This window comes from Polyodon spathula, chromosome 11, assembly GCF_017654505.1.
Source record: "Polyodon spathula isolate WHYD16114869_AA chromosome 11, ASM1765450v1, whole genome shotgun sequence".
NCBI classification, from domain to species: Eukaryota; Metazoa; Chordata; class Actinopteri; order Acipenseriformes; family Polyodontidae; genus Polyodon; species Polyodon spathula.
Window position 1 is genome coordinate 10,070,153 of NC_054544.1, and position 16,774 is coordinate 10,086,926.

Below are 16,774 nucleotides of genomic sequence, written 5' to 3' on the forward strand. Positions count from 1 at the left end.
CACAGCTTTTATCAGATGAAGACATCGACATTACTCCACAAGTCAAACTGCTGTAATTTGCCCCTCTCCAAAGTGATTTCCTCTTGGCACTGGTTTGAAGGATCTCCTATTCCATATGAAGGAGATGAGACCGGTGATCTATCCTGCTCGGCAGCTGTGAGAGGCACATTCCCCAGTGGGGGATTCTTAACAAGCAGTTGCCTTTTAGGCATCAGTGACTCTAGAACACTTAGGAAAGTGGGACACCACTGTCATCAAGGCAGTCCTCCCAGGAGACTAATAGTTTCCAGTAGATCTGTAGGACCTACAGTGGAGCCGTGATCTGCTGTCCAAAATAGTACGATGATGTTTTCCCACAATCTTTTTGCAGTTGATTTGTAGCTGCCTGAAGACTGAAAGGCAACTACTGAAGAGCTAGGGCTAGCTGAACAAGTACAAACCTTACTTGGTCAAAAATAAAAAAGGGAAGGGAAACCTTCAATTTTCAGGTCCATACAGATGGAAAGAAGTTGTCACCTTTCTGTCTGTCTACATTTATTATCATACCTCAACAATCTGTTTCACAGCAGTTCTACCTACCCTCCATCAATGCAATCAGCGGTTCTACCTACACTCCATCTCTGCAATCTCCAACACTCTGTAAAAATCTCACTCTGTAGGTCCCACCCTAGGGTGGCGAGAGTGTTTGGGGTTACCACATCCCCCCCCTGCCAGATTGAAAAATAGATTGGGAAAAAAAAAACGAAATTATTTCTAAAATAAACTTTATTAATCTGCGATTGGGCAAAAAAATAAAAATGGAATAGTAGCAAGCCTGGTTATGACGTGTTCTTTTATGGAGGAAGTGACATGGGCTTTGGTGCTGAAAAAAGATTACATCAGTGATCTCTGGGTAAAAGATCAGTTTGTTCCCTTGTGACCAAGCAGCATGGAGACCAGGAGTTTATCATCCTACAAAGAAACCATGTTGCAGATAAAAGTGATTACTTGTGATTTGTCTTTCAATACAATTTCATATCGCTAGCAAACAGGTTTGATTTAATTGAGCTTAGATCTGATGACTAATCGATCAGTATGTTAAGGTTAAAATTTTAAAATGATTTCCTAAAATTCTGTGTCATATTTTGGTAATAAAAAAGGAAATGCAGGGCATGAAGTTAAGGTCATGAAGGGCAAGGCAGTGTTGCGTTCATTAGGCGTGAAGATTTAGTGGCACCAAGGCAGTTCTAGGGGGCAAAAAGACCAAACATAAATCCAGCCCAATAGCACCAAGGTGATTTCATACTCAAAGTAACAAAAAAGAAAGAGAGCCTATTATGTTGATGAAATTTGAATTGGAAACAAACACAAGTCAATGTTTTCTGAGTGATTCACACAAATTGTTACAGAAATAAAATATAGGTCACTTTTCCATTGTAAAAAAAAAAAAAAAAAAAAAAAATGGTATAAAAAGATTTACCCATGGCTGAAGTTCAGCAACTGTAGTTTGCTGATCGCTGTAACCTGTACAAACAATGTGGCTTTTAAAAAAAAAAAAAAAAAAAAAAGAAAAGAAAAAATAGAAATAGAAACTTCATGAGGCAGTGGAGAGTGATCTGCATCGCAATGATGAACAGCTGGATGGACATAATGTTAGATGTTTACATTTGAGAGGCTTTATATAGTTTCACAGTTGTGAAGGATTTGCTGTTTTGTTATGATGCATTGTTGGACACTCAATTCAGCTGAAAAAACGTGTTCTGTTTTTGGGCATAGATTCTAACCCCTTTCGTGCAGTGGCGGCAGCAGGATTTAATTCCTGGCTGGGCCCCAAATTTTCATGGATGGGCCATAGATGACTTAATGACGTAAATGTAATGATGTAATTAGCAATACTGAGGACACTCTGTACAGTCAGAAATAGCACCGTATTCTCAGACTGTCAACATTTTGACAGTCGGACATCCGATTTACCACCAACAGGCATAGCAGCACAAGTTCTTTATAGTTAACGAGCTACAAGTCACTACCACACGTAAAGAAAATGTGTGTTCGACTTCCCAAAGTGAGCTTAAATTTAAAAAGCTGTCATACAGTGACTAAAAGTGAACGTTAATATTTCCCTTTGAGCTTTAGAAAAGTGTCAGTTATATGGGAACAAAAACAAAACATGAATAGAGGCATGTTGATCGTCGGTTTGTTTTCTTTTTACAAAATGTGTCGGGACATAGCTAATGCGGAAGACACAAATATATCTCTGGTTTACTGCAAAGTTGGCTAAATGTTCTGTATTATATTTCTTAGCAGACACCCTTATCCAGGGTGACTTACAATTGTTACAAAATATCACATTATTTTGTACATACAATTACCCATTTATACAGTATAAATAACTCTTTCATTGCTTGCTTGCCTTGCAATGAAAAAAAAAGTTCCTGTATGTTTGCAGCCGACGCGCTTGAATTCGATACTATCGAAGATATCTCAGCCGTCCAATCGCCAATCTTTTTTACATAACCATGACAATGGTACTGAGTTGGGTGGGAAGGATATATATTGTTGAACCACGAGGATGAGCTAGACTCACAGCAGCGAATTACAGACTTATACGGGTTGGTATGAAATGTTTTTAATTGTCAATCACTCCATAACTGGGTGGGCCCATGAGCAAAATGGGTGAGCTCAGGCCCAAGCATGGCGCTGCCCCTGCTTTCGTGAAAGCACACGTTTTACTAGTTAAAAAGAACATTAGGTACATCCTAGAACACTTCGATGCCGCTTTAGACAGCTCATCTTACTACTTTCTTTTTAAACATTTTTGAGTTGGCAATGGGGCTCACAGATGGAAAAATCACAGCTCAGTCATATTGGGCTTAGTCTAACAGCGTCCCTCCCTCTGTTTGCCTGTCATTAACCAATGATACAGTACGTTTTTCTCGTGGGAGGTGCACAGTAAAAAGAATGGAAACCGTAAAACATTATGATAATGAGTCATTTTCTCTTAGGATGAGATAAGACAGAATGAAATTGAATTGTGACAGAACGGGCCAGCTGACGCTGAGCAAGTTTGTGAATGGGTTGTAGATCAGATGTGCTGGTGCTGAGAGACACTGGCGACAGTGATGGGTGGGCTTACAGGCAACTTTTGCAGTATTTATTTTTTATTTATTTGAGAGGCTTTGAAGCAATTGCTGCCGGTGATGTCAGTTATTTTGTGCCCTGAAAATGCCTTGCCGCATCACTTGTTGTCATTGGAACAAAAATGCAGTAAACTTTGGTATTTGCCAAACTAGCTTGTAATACCCAATTACTTCTCTGTAAATGTCTTTGTCTCCTTTGTAAATGGAAAATGATTTGAAATGGTTTCTTTTAATGTTTAGAACGGATTCAAGGCTGACAGTGGAGGTGTGTTTTTGTTGCAAACAGGAACAGTGTGATGTATACTATACAGTTTGGTTATTATTGTACTTCTATTGGCTGTCAGTCAGTTGTTGGTGTTAAAAATGAATCTTGACAGGCTAAATGAAATGTAAGCCATAACTGATTGCCCAAGGAATACATAAACAGTAATTTATCAAAAGTCTTTAAAAGATGCAAAATCTGACAATTTTATTTGCATGATGCCATTGTATGCATTTTTCAATCTTTTTGTTATAAAAAAATAAAATAAAAATACCGTAAGCCATATTGGTTGGAATTTATTTTCTTATGTTGACATCTGCGTTTGTCTGTATTTTAGTATGTACGATTGTAGGCTATAAATAAATCCGTTTGAAGTGCCATTTGTGTTTGTAGTTGTTAGCTATAGTATACATGTATTCCGTGTATGTAACTCTTCATTATTATTACGCTTTTAAAAGAACTCCCTACCCAATACACAATTTGTTTATGATGAATGGTTCGGTAAATCTTCTAATCATGCATTTTCACTGGTACTCTGCTTGCCTCCTCGATAAATAAACTCAACATGATTAGAAGTAGCCACTGAACACGCTATCTCGCTTTTTTTATTGGCCCTTTTCTCTGTGTTTTAAAAGTTCAGTTTCTCTAACTACTAGCTGCAAAGAAAGCCTTTATTTTTATTTTTTTGTTTAGGGAAACAAAGACTAAGAAGGAAACCAGTAATCTGGGAAAGAAGCCTCTGCAAACAGGCAACTTCGGCCGAGAAGGTTCTTTAACAGCTGGGCAGAGGATTGACATTTTCCAGCCTTTAAAAAAAAAAAAAACAATAGCGCAACTGTGTTTTTGCAGTTTGTGCCAGATTACTGTGAGTCGTATATTATTCAGGGTGGGGGTAAGGCATAGTTACATATAGCCAAAGTTATTGTGGGCCACTGGTGGTGGGTGGAGGTAGTGGAATTCTCTTGGGAATTATCAGTCTAGGTAGGCTGAGAGAAACACAGTGTAGGAGGTGGGTCCACCATACATGGAATGCTTGCTTAAAATAGCACAAACTGGCTCATACAGTTTTAATAAAATGTACAGTTGTAATCCGCATTTACATTATGGATACAGTACACTTTCATTGTTCAGTATTCTGTGGAGACATGGAAAATATACTTGCTTACTTAAAATAATCCCTGTAGTTCTGAAGTTTCTAACCTTGCTTTGCCAGTGTAGCATAATGTGGATTTAGTTTCTTCTTCTCTACAGTATGCCTAGCCTTCCAGTAGAGTTTTTAGGGGAGATTTTCTCATGGTGATGTCATATTGAAGTAATGCGTTTTTGCGACAACACCATTTTTCCCCCAAAAATTATTTTTTTCCCCCCAATTTAGATGTGGTGTCCGAGCACTGTTTTTCTTGATAATGTTTTGCTGCTAATTTGATTAAGGTCTGTAATTCGGCAGCATACATGTCAATTTGACTGATGCAAATGGACTGATGCACCCTGGGTCAACTCCAAAGCTAAAGATTGCTGGCATTCATTGATTCCGTCCAGTTATTGAGCATGACAGGTGTGTGGAAGGTAAGCCCCATTAAAAGGGAAATATATGCTACACTACCATGTGTTGGCCATGACCTGGCACGTATCGTGTTAAGAGGTACTGTAGTTAGATTCCTTTTTAATGTATTATTTTTAGTTCTGTACAAACTGGTGACGGGATGCTTTTACTTCCATTAGCTACATAGGTGGTATGTGCAGTTTTATAATACTATAAACCTGTTATCGCACACATGTATTTTAATTTTAAGACATGATTTCTGCTACTACTTTAGGTTAAAGAAAGCTTTTAGTTTCTATGCCTTATTCCTAGGTCATCTATTTGCTGTTGGACTCACTGGACCATCTCACCTCGGCAATATCTTCTAGGTCAAAGCATATTACTGGCTGAAAACATGTCTGTCAATGTAGAAAGAAAATGATTGGTTATTGGCAGGAAAGAAGCCAGTGAAGTGGTGGGGACAGTTTCACTCTCCAGGTGAAATAACCCAGGAAGTACAGTACAAGACGATCTAAAAGCGTGGCCTGTGAACCAGTTTTCTTGAACCAGATATCTAGTTTTGAAATGAAAATACATGATTGCTACGTGTTTCTTTCAAAACTGCACGTTTGAGATCTGTTCAGTATATACCGGTAGATGAGCAGAGTGGATATTTTGTGGAACTATTTTGTTAGCTAGTAATGCAGTGGCAAAGCTGGTGAAGATTTCATTCCGCCTGTCAAATTTGAAATAAACAAGGGGAGACCTTTTGGTTGTGTCTCATTGTCATTCTGTTCCTTGCCTCTCCTGTAATCACCCATCACTTCCTCACAGTCAACAGTTTATCCAAATTATTCATTGGTTCCTTTGAGATGTAGCCATTTTATTTTACCTAAGGGATTCCAGATTCTAATTATAAATGAGAATCCTCATTATCCCCAATTCAGCGTAATCGTGTATTTCTGTCAGTATTTGAACCCCTTGACTGATGCTTGATTTTAATTAAAACATGTTGGAAAAAAAAAAAAAAAAATATATTGTTTTTATATATATATTATATAATATATATATATGTTTATGTATTAGCAATCGTGTTCAGGAACTCTTTTCAAATGGGAGCACTGACCTGTTTTAGATTTGAAGTACTATCAACAGTACTGTAGCACTCCACACATATCAGTCAACCACTCAACCTCCTGATCCAACATACAGAATATTCCTGTTGAAGAAAAATAATTTGTAAAGGCATATTTCTACTTATTCCTTTCTTGTTTGTTTTTGTAATGGTCTTGTTGCATTTAAAAAATATTGTTACAGTACTGAAATATAACTTCTTTAAATATAAAAGGCCTGATATTTTAGTTTTTTTAATAAAAAGTTTGAACACAGCATGAATGAATTATTTTATACGTTACGCTTGAAATAAATATTTTTTTTCAAGCAAGGCAGTGGAATAAAATGAGCAGAGTTTATATGTTGCCATTAGCCAACCTTTTTTTTTTTTTGTTTTTTTTTTGGTTTTAAAGAATACATTTTAATCTGATAAAGTTCCCAGAAGGAATAACTAAATAAATCTGGGAAGTTTAAATGGATAGAAACCAGCACACCACCTGCAGTCTAATCCAGTAAAGGGGAAATTCCTTCTTTAACATCCAGGAAATAAGGCTTGCAAATGAACAGGCAGTCTCTTGTGATTTTTTCAGGCAATTTTCAGAGTACAGTAGGACTATAACCACATGAAAAACAAACACAACATTATGCATTTGTACTGAGACACACTTTAGGTCTGTTGTAAATAAACACTATGTTTGTAAAACCTTGAATTTACATTATATTCAAAGTGGTTGTTTTTTTTTTCTTCTGTTTCTTCATTTTTTTCTTCAAGTCTTCATTGGAGCCTGATTACATATCCCAATGACCAGTTATTGGAATTTGGACTAACAATACATTCCATTATGCCAACCTGTTTCTTTTTCACACTTTTTTGGTACCTTGAAAAGCTTTTAAGAGGAGGCTCCCACACACCAAGTAACATCACAGTAGCAAAGAACTATTAAACAGTGGGCAACTTCATATTGCTTTGCAGAAAAACATATGTGCTAGTTAATGAAAAAGAATCTACTATTAAAGTAGCACGCACTGCTTATCCTCTTGACACCCAGGGAGACTGTGAATAGAGCATCTGTGCCAAGCTGTTAATGCCAGTTCCTGGTGACTCATTCCTGGTATTCAGGCAGAAACAGGTTGGGGCTCCCTCTTTTCCCAGTGGAGATATCATACACACGTAGGGTTTAAGTTAATATTTTCATTGTTTAAACTTGATTTTATTTAAACTAAATGATGTCTTTAGTCTGTGTGTTAGTGCAGTGCAGGTCCCAGCTGTGGGTGTTGTCACGGACAGCTGGAAGGCAACATTGGCTCTGTATTAATATTTGCTGCATTTATATGCAGTCACTCACCCTCACCTTTTATTTTTCTAATATATCAGATGGGAGCAGGTTATTTCATCGAAATATGGTGAGCTATATTCCTTGGCTGAGTTTATAAGAAACTTAACTTTTTAGTATTTATTTCTCCTTTTACATTTTCATTTTGATAAATGAATAATACATTTTTGTTGTGGCCCAAACGTTTTTTTTTTTTTGTTGTTGCTAGTTTGTGTTTTAGATTTTTGTATATTGTGTACATACTGGTGCATTGCTATTTGATTAAGGGCAGGATAAAGCAAGGAGGTTACTGGATGGGTAGGCCTGTACAATTTGGTGTCAGAATTACTGTGGGTACTTCATAAACTGTTGGTACTGTAGAATGAACAGAACTGTCCACTCCACTTAGCAAGTTACTGAATTAAAACGTGTGCCTGCCAACAGTTTGCATTATCAGTTCAAGAAAAGTTTTAATTCTGTTCATTCCATTTCCATTACTCCTAGTCCTTAATTTACTAAGACATCAATCTTCCTAATCAGAATTATAGTATTTTTTATTAGTTAACTAAATCCTGAAAAGAGTGCCCTAGTGCTTCACGCAAAAGCTGGATTTGCTGTTTTTCTGTTTAACACATTTACAGTTGTTCAGTAGGTGGTAGGTTAACAAGCCATATAAAAATCCTCTCTTGCGATCGTGTAATTATCACTACCCTCTGCTGGTCTAAATCTTACCACATTTCTTTATTGAAATTGGCACCGTGTGTTGGTTTCAATTTGGAATCTTGCTTGCTGTAATGGAAAGGGTATTCCATATGGAAAGAAATACACTCTAATTGAATGCCCTTTTAATTACTGGTGAATAAATTATTTATTAAAGAAAGAAATCACAATGACTCCCTTGTTTGGAATGGAAAAAGAAGTTAAGATAATTTTTAGGATATTTTCCACAACATTCTAGATAATACAGTAGGTACTGGTACCACAGTGTTGTTAAATGATTTATGTATTTATTACTTCAGCATATTCTAAAGTGTTGTAGAAGTGTTCATACTTTAGCTAAACTGACAGTAAAGGAAACGAATATATTTATGAAAAAACCAATGAAATGGTCTTCTCCATTGTCATGCTTTCCGGGGGTCTGCAGACATGATGCTATGTTATGATATTATGTACTGTATATTTGGAAATTGTGAATCATGCCATTTTGCCAAAAATATCCACGTGTGAAATTTGAATATTGTGCACCATTGTGACTTTTCTTGGTTATGGTCAATGCCTATATATGACGAGACTCAAAACTCAAAATAAATGCAGCAATACTGACCTGGGATGTCCTAGTCTTTCATTCTGTGTTCAAGTATACAGAATCAGGAATGTAATTTAGGAATGCCCTGAGATTAGCGACACTAATGATTGATATTCTGTAGTATGAACTGTGATTCCACTTTGTAGTTTTTGAAAGGACATTTTCCTTTAACCTTGTCTGGGAATGTGACCTTATGTCTAGGAGCTAAAAGACACTGTCATTGTGATATGTTAAGAATTTAACAAATTAAATGCACAGTATCACCTGCCTTTAGTTTAATTAATTGAAACCTGTACTTAAGGTAGAACATAAGGTAATATATAACATGTTACTTCATACAGAATTTACTGACACCTTTTTAAAGTGCCAAAGTTGTTATCAAACTACTTTCTATGCAGTACAATAAAACCAGTTGGAGGGGGTGTTTGTACAGCCTTTGTTTGTTATCCTGGTCACTGAGGAGGCTGGTTCAATGTATCTGGCCAAAAACATCCCATGTCAGCAGAGTCTGTTCTGAAGTTGTTTTCAGTGCTAATGCAATCTTCTGAAAGAACAGTGGGTGTGCATTGTAAAGATCACGAGGTCTAATCAAGACTCTGTGCTGAATCAGCCCTGAACTTTAATTTCAAGTGTTTAGCTTAGTGGAGACATTACTACAGTGTATCCCCTATTTTGTTCTGACATTATGCTGTACAGTAGATACCTCACTGCACAAGTTGTTGTTGAATGACTGGTAAATTTCAATACTGTACTGTAATACTGAAGTGCTATCACTGTACATTCCAAAAAGTTACCATTAAATGAAGATCATTTGAAATAGTGTACTGTGTGTAATAGTTAGATAGTTCTGTAGTAACTACTGTCAAACCTGCAACGTCTTTATCTGAAACTGCTTTCCAGTGTCCTCACTAAACTGATGTTTGAACCCACTTAATTGGTTAATCTTGCATTTACACACCTTATATGACTCCTGGCTACTTATCTTGTGTTTTTATAGTTACCTACTGTACAGTAGATTACACATGTTGAAGAACTCTTATACTACTCAGTCTACTATAAAGTGCATTTATGTAGGACAGGACTGAAAAACAAATATGCTGCATTGTCAGTTGTTTTTAAACTGGGGTCTGCATAGTTTGCCCAGGAGGCCCTCAGAAAATGATAAAACGTGGTCTTTGTTGTGCTGTGTGAGGGGCAGGGCTTCATACCCTACGGACAATGCAGTACATAGTAAACATTAAACTGTCTGGGGTCCCATATTCAAAACTGTTTTTAAAAAGTGGTCCCCCAATGAAAACAGTTTGAGAACCTGTGCATATAAAGTAACAACATTTTTTGTTAGCAGTTGATTTGTTAAATATTTACAATATGAAGCAAATGTTAATACATTGCATTTCAAATGCTTTATTAATAATACATTTTACACGACCAATTATGCAGCTACAAAGTGTTACTGGATAATGTGTTTACAGTAAATCTATGTATCTGATTTCTCTGGGAGTAAAGCATTTCTATTGCACAGGTTACATATTTACAACTGGCCATTCATGAAGTATTGCTAGGAAACTTGTTCTCCAATAGAAACTTTATGCCAACTGCTGTGTTTAGGTTTATCTACAGTGTTGTTTTTGACTCTCGACTTTCTCACTAAGTAGGTACAGTACACTAAAGTACTACAGGTAAAAACAGGTTAGAAGCTAATACAGGAACACTGTGGTAAAGCTACTGCAGCTGTTTGTGTTTTAACATTATTTTTAGCTTGCTTAATAGCAAAATATTGTTGGTGTTTATGGAAAACTACTGACAGAATCTACAAAATGGGACGTGATGGAGGACGGGACACTAATTAATTGTTCCCATCCCCACTAAGGTACTTAAGGGTGGAGTATACTTAAGGGTTTATACTACAGTCTTTTCCAGTTAAAAGGTTATATGAAGCAGATGTTCTTTTAAATAAGCCAAGTGGAGAATATGAAATATGTGTAGCAATCGTAAAAGAGATTTTATTTGTTTATTTTATTTGTTGTCTTATGTGGAAGTTGAACCGAAAGTCATAGTGTAAGCATTTGATTCTCCAAGATCTGTATTCACAAGCAGATGCTCTGCTAAACATACAGAGGTTAAAGCGCTAGACAGCTTTACCTGCCATATTATTGAGAGGGAATCAGTACTTTGAAGAATGAATGGTCGTTGTAGCTCATCTGTGTCAATGTGAGTAGATAATAAAACATGATTAAGCAGCAAAGCCTTTTAAGAAGATTTCTCATCCACAATAGTGGTGACCTACACAGCCTCTTGAATGACAATTTACAGGAGTTCTGCATGGAAGCACCGAGTCGTCAAGACTTCACAACCAAATATTGCAGTACCAGTAATATGCTCCAATAAATCGCTGCAACACCTGAGTAGGTCTCTCACGGCAGTAGTAGAGGTTGAAAGTGTTTTTTTAAGAAGTACACAGTATAGTGCAGGTCCTTTTTAAAAATAAATAAATAAATAATGTAGTCTACTGTATCCACCATTTTATAAGAAACCACAATAGATTTAAGCTCATATGTTTATTATAACAGAATATATTTTTAACACACATTCCCAATTAAATGGACAGATATACAGGATAACTTCACCATAATGAACCCCCATGGGACCTGGAGAAATGTTTGTTATATCAGGGTTTTCACTATAATAGGGTTTGGCATCTTTCTGTATCATGACTCCTGCTTCTTCATACGGCCTTGGCTGGGCATTGCCTTCACAAGTACGTGTTGCAGTGCAGTCTGTAAACAATCATTTGATCAAACATAACAACTCCAAAAACCACACAAAACAACCCTTTTTCCACATAAAAATTACACCAACACTATTTTCCCCCAATGCAGGGTAATCGCCATGCAACAGGTATATTTAAAAGAAATGAAAAAGGAAAGAATGTACATTTACATGCAGAGTACAGTGATTACATGCCCTTTCTCTTGAAAAGCCTATCCAGTGTAGACTGCTCCTCACGTCCATTGGCTGGTTGCAGTTTGTGTGTAGATGACTGGATAGGCAACAATTGCATTCATGATTCGTACTACAATAGGCCATCTTTAAATCAGTCAACCATGATCTTTTGTTTTCACTGAGAGAATAACACACTCATTGCCTCAGCAATATTGATGGATCATAGAGAATGCAGAGGCTGAATTCACTTGATGTTGTTCAAGTGAATTCAGCCTCTACATTCTCTATGATACATCAAGTGAATTCACTTAATATTGTTCATAATGTGGACAAAGCTTCATTCCTAACAAGGCTTGAATGAAAACAGGAATAAATACCATATTCGAGTATAACACAGGGAAAACTTCAGTTTAATTAAAGTGTGTACAGTGCTATTCTGTAATAACTTATTTAAAAAAAAGAAAACAACGTAAATTACTTTGTGTACTCTAGCTCAGATAATCCATTCCTGTTCTTCTGCAGAGTTCAGAATCCATGTGGTTAAGTTAGAATTACAGTAGTTCTGTGGAATTGTTTACTGAAGATACTGTAGCTTTACACTGCTCAAGTGCAGCATATTGATTAATTCTGCTTCAAACAATTGGGTGGAACTAAGGAACAAAGGATGGTAAAGAAATTTGGCCAGTGCCTCTGATTGGGTCATCACAAAAGCATGGCTCAGGACTATAATGATTCTCTAGATCTACAGCTATGGCCAAATGTTTTGCATCACCTAGAATTTTAAGGATCAAGACATAATAAAAATAAAATAACTAAATGAACATAATTTAGATATTTTAATAACATCATGTGATCAAAGAAACTACAAAAGTCTACTGGAAGCCATAATAGTAGTACAGTATTTCATGTTAGATTTTAAAATGTCCATTTTATTTTTTTCAATTTTGGTCAGTTTTTTAAGTTAAATATATGGGAAAACTATAACATGTTAATGCAACATTATTCAGCAGGTTTCATTTGACTTTATGAAGCAAAATGTAGTTATATCTATAGGGTGATGCTGAACTTTTGGCCATAGCTGTATATTCTCACACAAAATATAATGACTTATTTTTTTAATACAGGTTTTGGGAGAATGTTTCCCAGAGAATTCCCAAATTGCACATACACAAATAGAATATATGTTTGCTTTTTTCTGTTTGTTTTACAGAATTCCATGAACCTTCCTCCAGACAAAGCAAGACTACTGCGCCAGTATGACAATGAAAAGAAATGGGAACTCGTATGTGATCAGGTACAGTGTGTACGTTTCTGCCTTTGTGCTGTGCAGTATGTGTGCCATTTGTTCTCTGCACCTACTCTCAGCCAATCAACATGGCAGCTCTGTGACTACTGCTCTGATTACTTTTACCAGTGTTTTGGTTAAATCTACAATAGCACAAGCATTACAATTATAGTATAATGTTGTCATCGTGATATTTCATGACCATATACAGAGAGTCATATTTCTTCCAGATGTTTACTTTGTCTCATCCCCTCAGATGTTGTGTTTTGGTACATTTTTTTTTTTTTTTTTTTTTTGTTAATAGTGCAAAACTGCCATGGTGCTTACAAACCCCCCCCCAAAAAACAGAACAATAAGGTTAGAAGATATATTCTTCGTTTCAGTAATACTCAACAATTGCTGCAGTCAATCCTGAGGCACAAAAGCTAGCTTTTCTGCTGAGAGAATTATTTATTCCATAGAAGTGCTGCACAGGAAATGCCCTGTTCTTTTGCAGGCCGTAAAAGGGAAGTCAATGCCCAATTTATAACCACAGTATATAAGGATTATGACTTCATTGCAGTTTGGAGTTGATGGGGTGCATAATTGCAGCATCAGCATCAATCGATGCAGGGCCAGTAAGTTATGTTCCTCAGACAGAACTGAAAGTGACATGTTCACATGGCACAGCTTATAGTTTAACAGAAATAATGATAGCAGTAGGTGGTTTAGGTGACATGCTGAGATTTAAATTTCCCTGTGGAGCACATGCAGAGTGTTGATTCTGTTTATACTATAGCTGCTGAACGAAGATGGAAAGTGTAGTTTTATCGTTTTGATGAGGAAGAGAGAAATGTCTTAAGTGTTTTGTCACACAATGATGAAGCCTGTTTTAAATGTCCCAATGTATAATGAAAAGGATCTGTAACACATTTCCTCTAGCTGACTAATAAAAATGGTAAACTTCCTACCGTGAAACATACCCACACCTGGGTAGGTAAATTGTTGTCTCAAGGGATGTTATTTCATTCAGGACTAAATTGGATTTAGAGACTGGGATGGCCATTTGAAGATTTCTAAAATCTCTGTCATGCTCCTCAAAACATAAGCACCATCACAATGAGAGAGAGAGAGAGAGAGAGAGAGCTCATGGACTAGAGACTGGGTGCGCCATCTTCTAAGATTTCACTCTGTCATATGCCTCCTCCTCAAGCACCATCACCCATGAAGCTCGAGAGAGAGGAGAGCCTCTCCTATCTCTCTGCTCTCTCTCTCTGTCTCTTAAATAAAAGGGAATACTGAGTTACTTGTTTATACACGAATCAGTGCTGTGTACATTTTTAAACACAATGTGGGTAAGACGACTGCTGCTAATTGTCATTACATTTAGTATTGACATTCCTTAGGTCTCCCAGAGTCTTCAGAATGTCTACACGTACGCATGCTATTTTGTTATTTAAATACTGACGTATCAGGGGTATATATGTATTGTTAACAAAAAAATTTTAATAGTATCACTTTTCAGTCTTTTAAAAAATTGCAGATACAGTCACATGTCATGTATTAAAAATAATTTTATTAAGGTGACGCATAGTAAATGCAATGTGTTGAGTTTATTCTAGATACTGAGTTTACATTTCGGAATTGTCTTTTTGCAGGAGAGGTTTCAAGTGAAGAATCCTCCTCATACCTACATTCTGAAACTGAAGGGTTATCTGGACCCAGCAGTCACCAGGAAGGTAAGCCCTACATTGTTTGCGATAACACATGTAGTTTCCATATATATTTCCGAAGTTGCAGCCTGTTCTTTTGTTGACTGCAGTGGACTCTTCCTTCCCTTAACCCTTTGGAACTGGTTTCCTCATAATAGTGTGACACGTAGGCTGTGTTCCGAAGATAAAATGAGTACAAATTAAGCTATGCTGTCCGGAGTCCTGTTTTAATCATGTAACCAGTTTGAAATGATATTAGTACAATTTATAACCCTTGTTTAGTGGTTAAAGGGGGTGTGCAGATTGGTGTTCTAACCTTCATCCTGGCTTTGTCGATTTCTCCATCTCTATGCTGTTCAATTTTCTGTTTAAAGCACCATTTCGATTTAGCTTTGCTTTCCATTGGAACGCCTGTGCCCAGGTGTTTTCATCCAAATGCATTGCTCACTGAACAGAACAGTTGAATCCGTATAGTTATACTATACTTGAAAAACAAAAGTCAAGTCCGAATTCAAATGCTAGCAACACAAATAATATTCTAATTAAATGTGAATCTGTTGTATGTGTAATAACCCTTTCTATGCCTAACTGTCCTAAATTTAAAGCTACTTTATGTAATTACTGTGCCACGACAAATGCAAGTGGTTGGGTACTGTTATCACCTACAGCATTAGAGGTTTGCTACATTCAAAATGCTGTAATTGTCTGAATATTTGACTTAAAGGTCAAATGAAAAAATGTCAGTCTCTTTTTAATAGATGTAACTGATTTGAGAAAGCAGACTTATTTATTGGTGTTATAAACATGCAGGGAGTGGTATCCTGCTCAATCGGATTCTGCACTCTGCTCGGGAACTCTCTTTGGCAGGTTAAAAGGTTGCATTGACAACAGAACTAAATAAACCTCTAATTCTGTGGAGGACAGAAACCGTATAAAAAGAATTATAAGAAACTTATAGCAGCAGGGGAGACACGCGTGTTACATGTTTGAGATTTAGTACAACAGTATGTTCATATTCTCCCTGATGCAAATACTGATACAGTTACACACATTTTGAAGTGGGCCTAAGCTGTTTGTAACTAGTTTTGTGATAATAAATAGTTTTCCAATCAAATATTCAAATTGCATTTTGGAGTAAAGGCCTTGATAAATGTGTTTCTTTATATTCGGTCTCTCTGTAGCCATGTTAAAAATCAATTTACAAACAGAACAAAAAATGCAATGTCTTTTTTTTTTTTTTTTTTGGTATTGGCTTCATAAATAGATAATTGCTATTCCCCTGTTTAGACATTAAGTTGTCACATTCTAATTCGATTCCAGCTTTATGGTAATTAAACTGAACTGCCCTTTAGAATTGGTTGATACAAAACAGGACTGAAAAGTGATATATACTGTAACGGTCAGTTTCTTTCATCCCTCAGAGTTTCAGGTTAAAAAAAACAAACAGTCCCTTAGAAAAAGAAAATGTGTGGGAGCAGGAGGCAGTATTCCAAAAAGGGAGGCTTCTGGCCAAACAGGAAAATGTGACAGACATGCTAATAGTGAATACAAGATCATTCACCTTGTCAAAAGATGCTGTGGATATCTCTCTTGATTCAGAGGTTAATATTGAAACATCTTCCACAGATGGGTCTCCACTTTCTTTTAAGCATATGGCAGTGTATTGGCTTGGTAAGTTTTAAGACCAATCTAAATACATATGAATAACATATTAGGTGGCCATATCTGTAGTATAGGCTACCCCTTACACAAATACTTTTGCAGTATTACTACCATCAACTGCAGGACAGTACTGTTTACGCAGTACATGATAGCTAAAAATAGGATAGTGCTGCAGGTACTTTGTACAGCAATACTACTACATTGAAAATACTCTCTTATTTCTGCAGTAGATTTTTGGAAGGGGTTGATTATGAGAATGCATTCCACTATATTTGTTTGTCTGTACACTTAACACTTTTTATTTGAAATGGTACAGCAGTACATCAAATAGACGTTGCAGATAAACAAATGCAGTAACCCAGCTTTTATACTTCCCCGGTTTGCCAGTGTTCCCTTTTCTTACCCCAGTCATAGCAAATGCATAGTTACATGTTTTCTGTGAGAACTGTACTTTCCCCAGTGCAGCAAAAGCACAAATGCCGTTGTGTCCCTTGCTAAGGTCAATAGCTGAGATATTTTTGCACTGTATGGAGAGAAAAACAGAGATGGAGAGAAAGG

General features: G+C 36.5%; 1 protein-coding gene across 1 annotated transcript in view; it reads left to right on the plus strand.

Moving 5' to 3' along the window:
- The window catches only part of LOC121323257 (formin-like protein 2), a 67,940-nt gene that overhangs the window by 21,585 nt on the left and 29,581 nt on the right, over positions 1-16,774 (plus strand). The window contains 2 exon segments of the mRNA XM_041264209.1: positions 12,789-12,872; positions 14,501-14,581. Of these exon segments, the coding sequence (XP_041120143.1) occupies positions 12,789-12,872; positions 14,501-14,581 (165 nt within the window).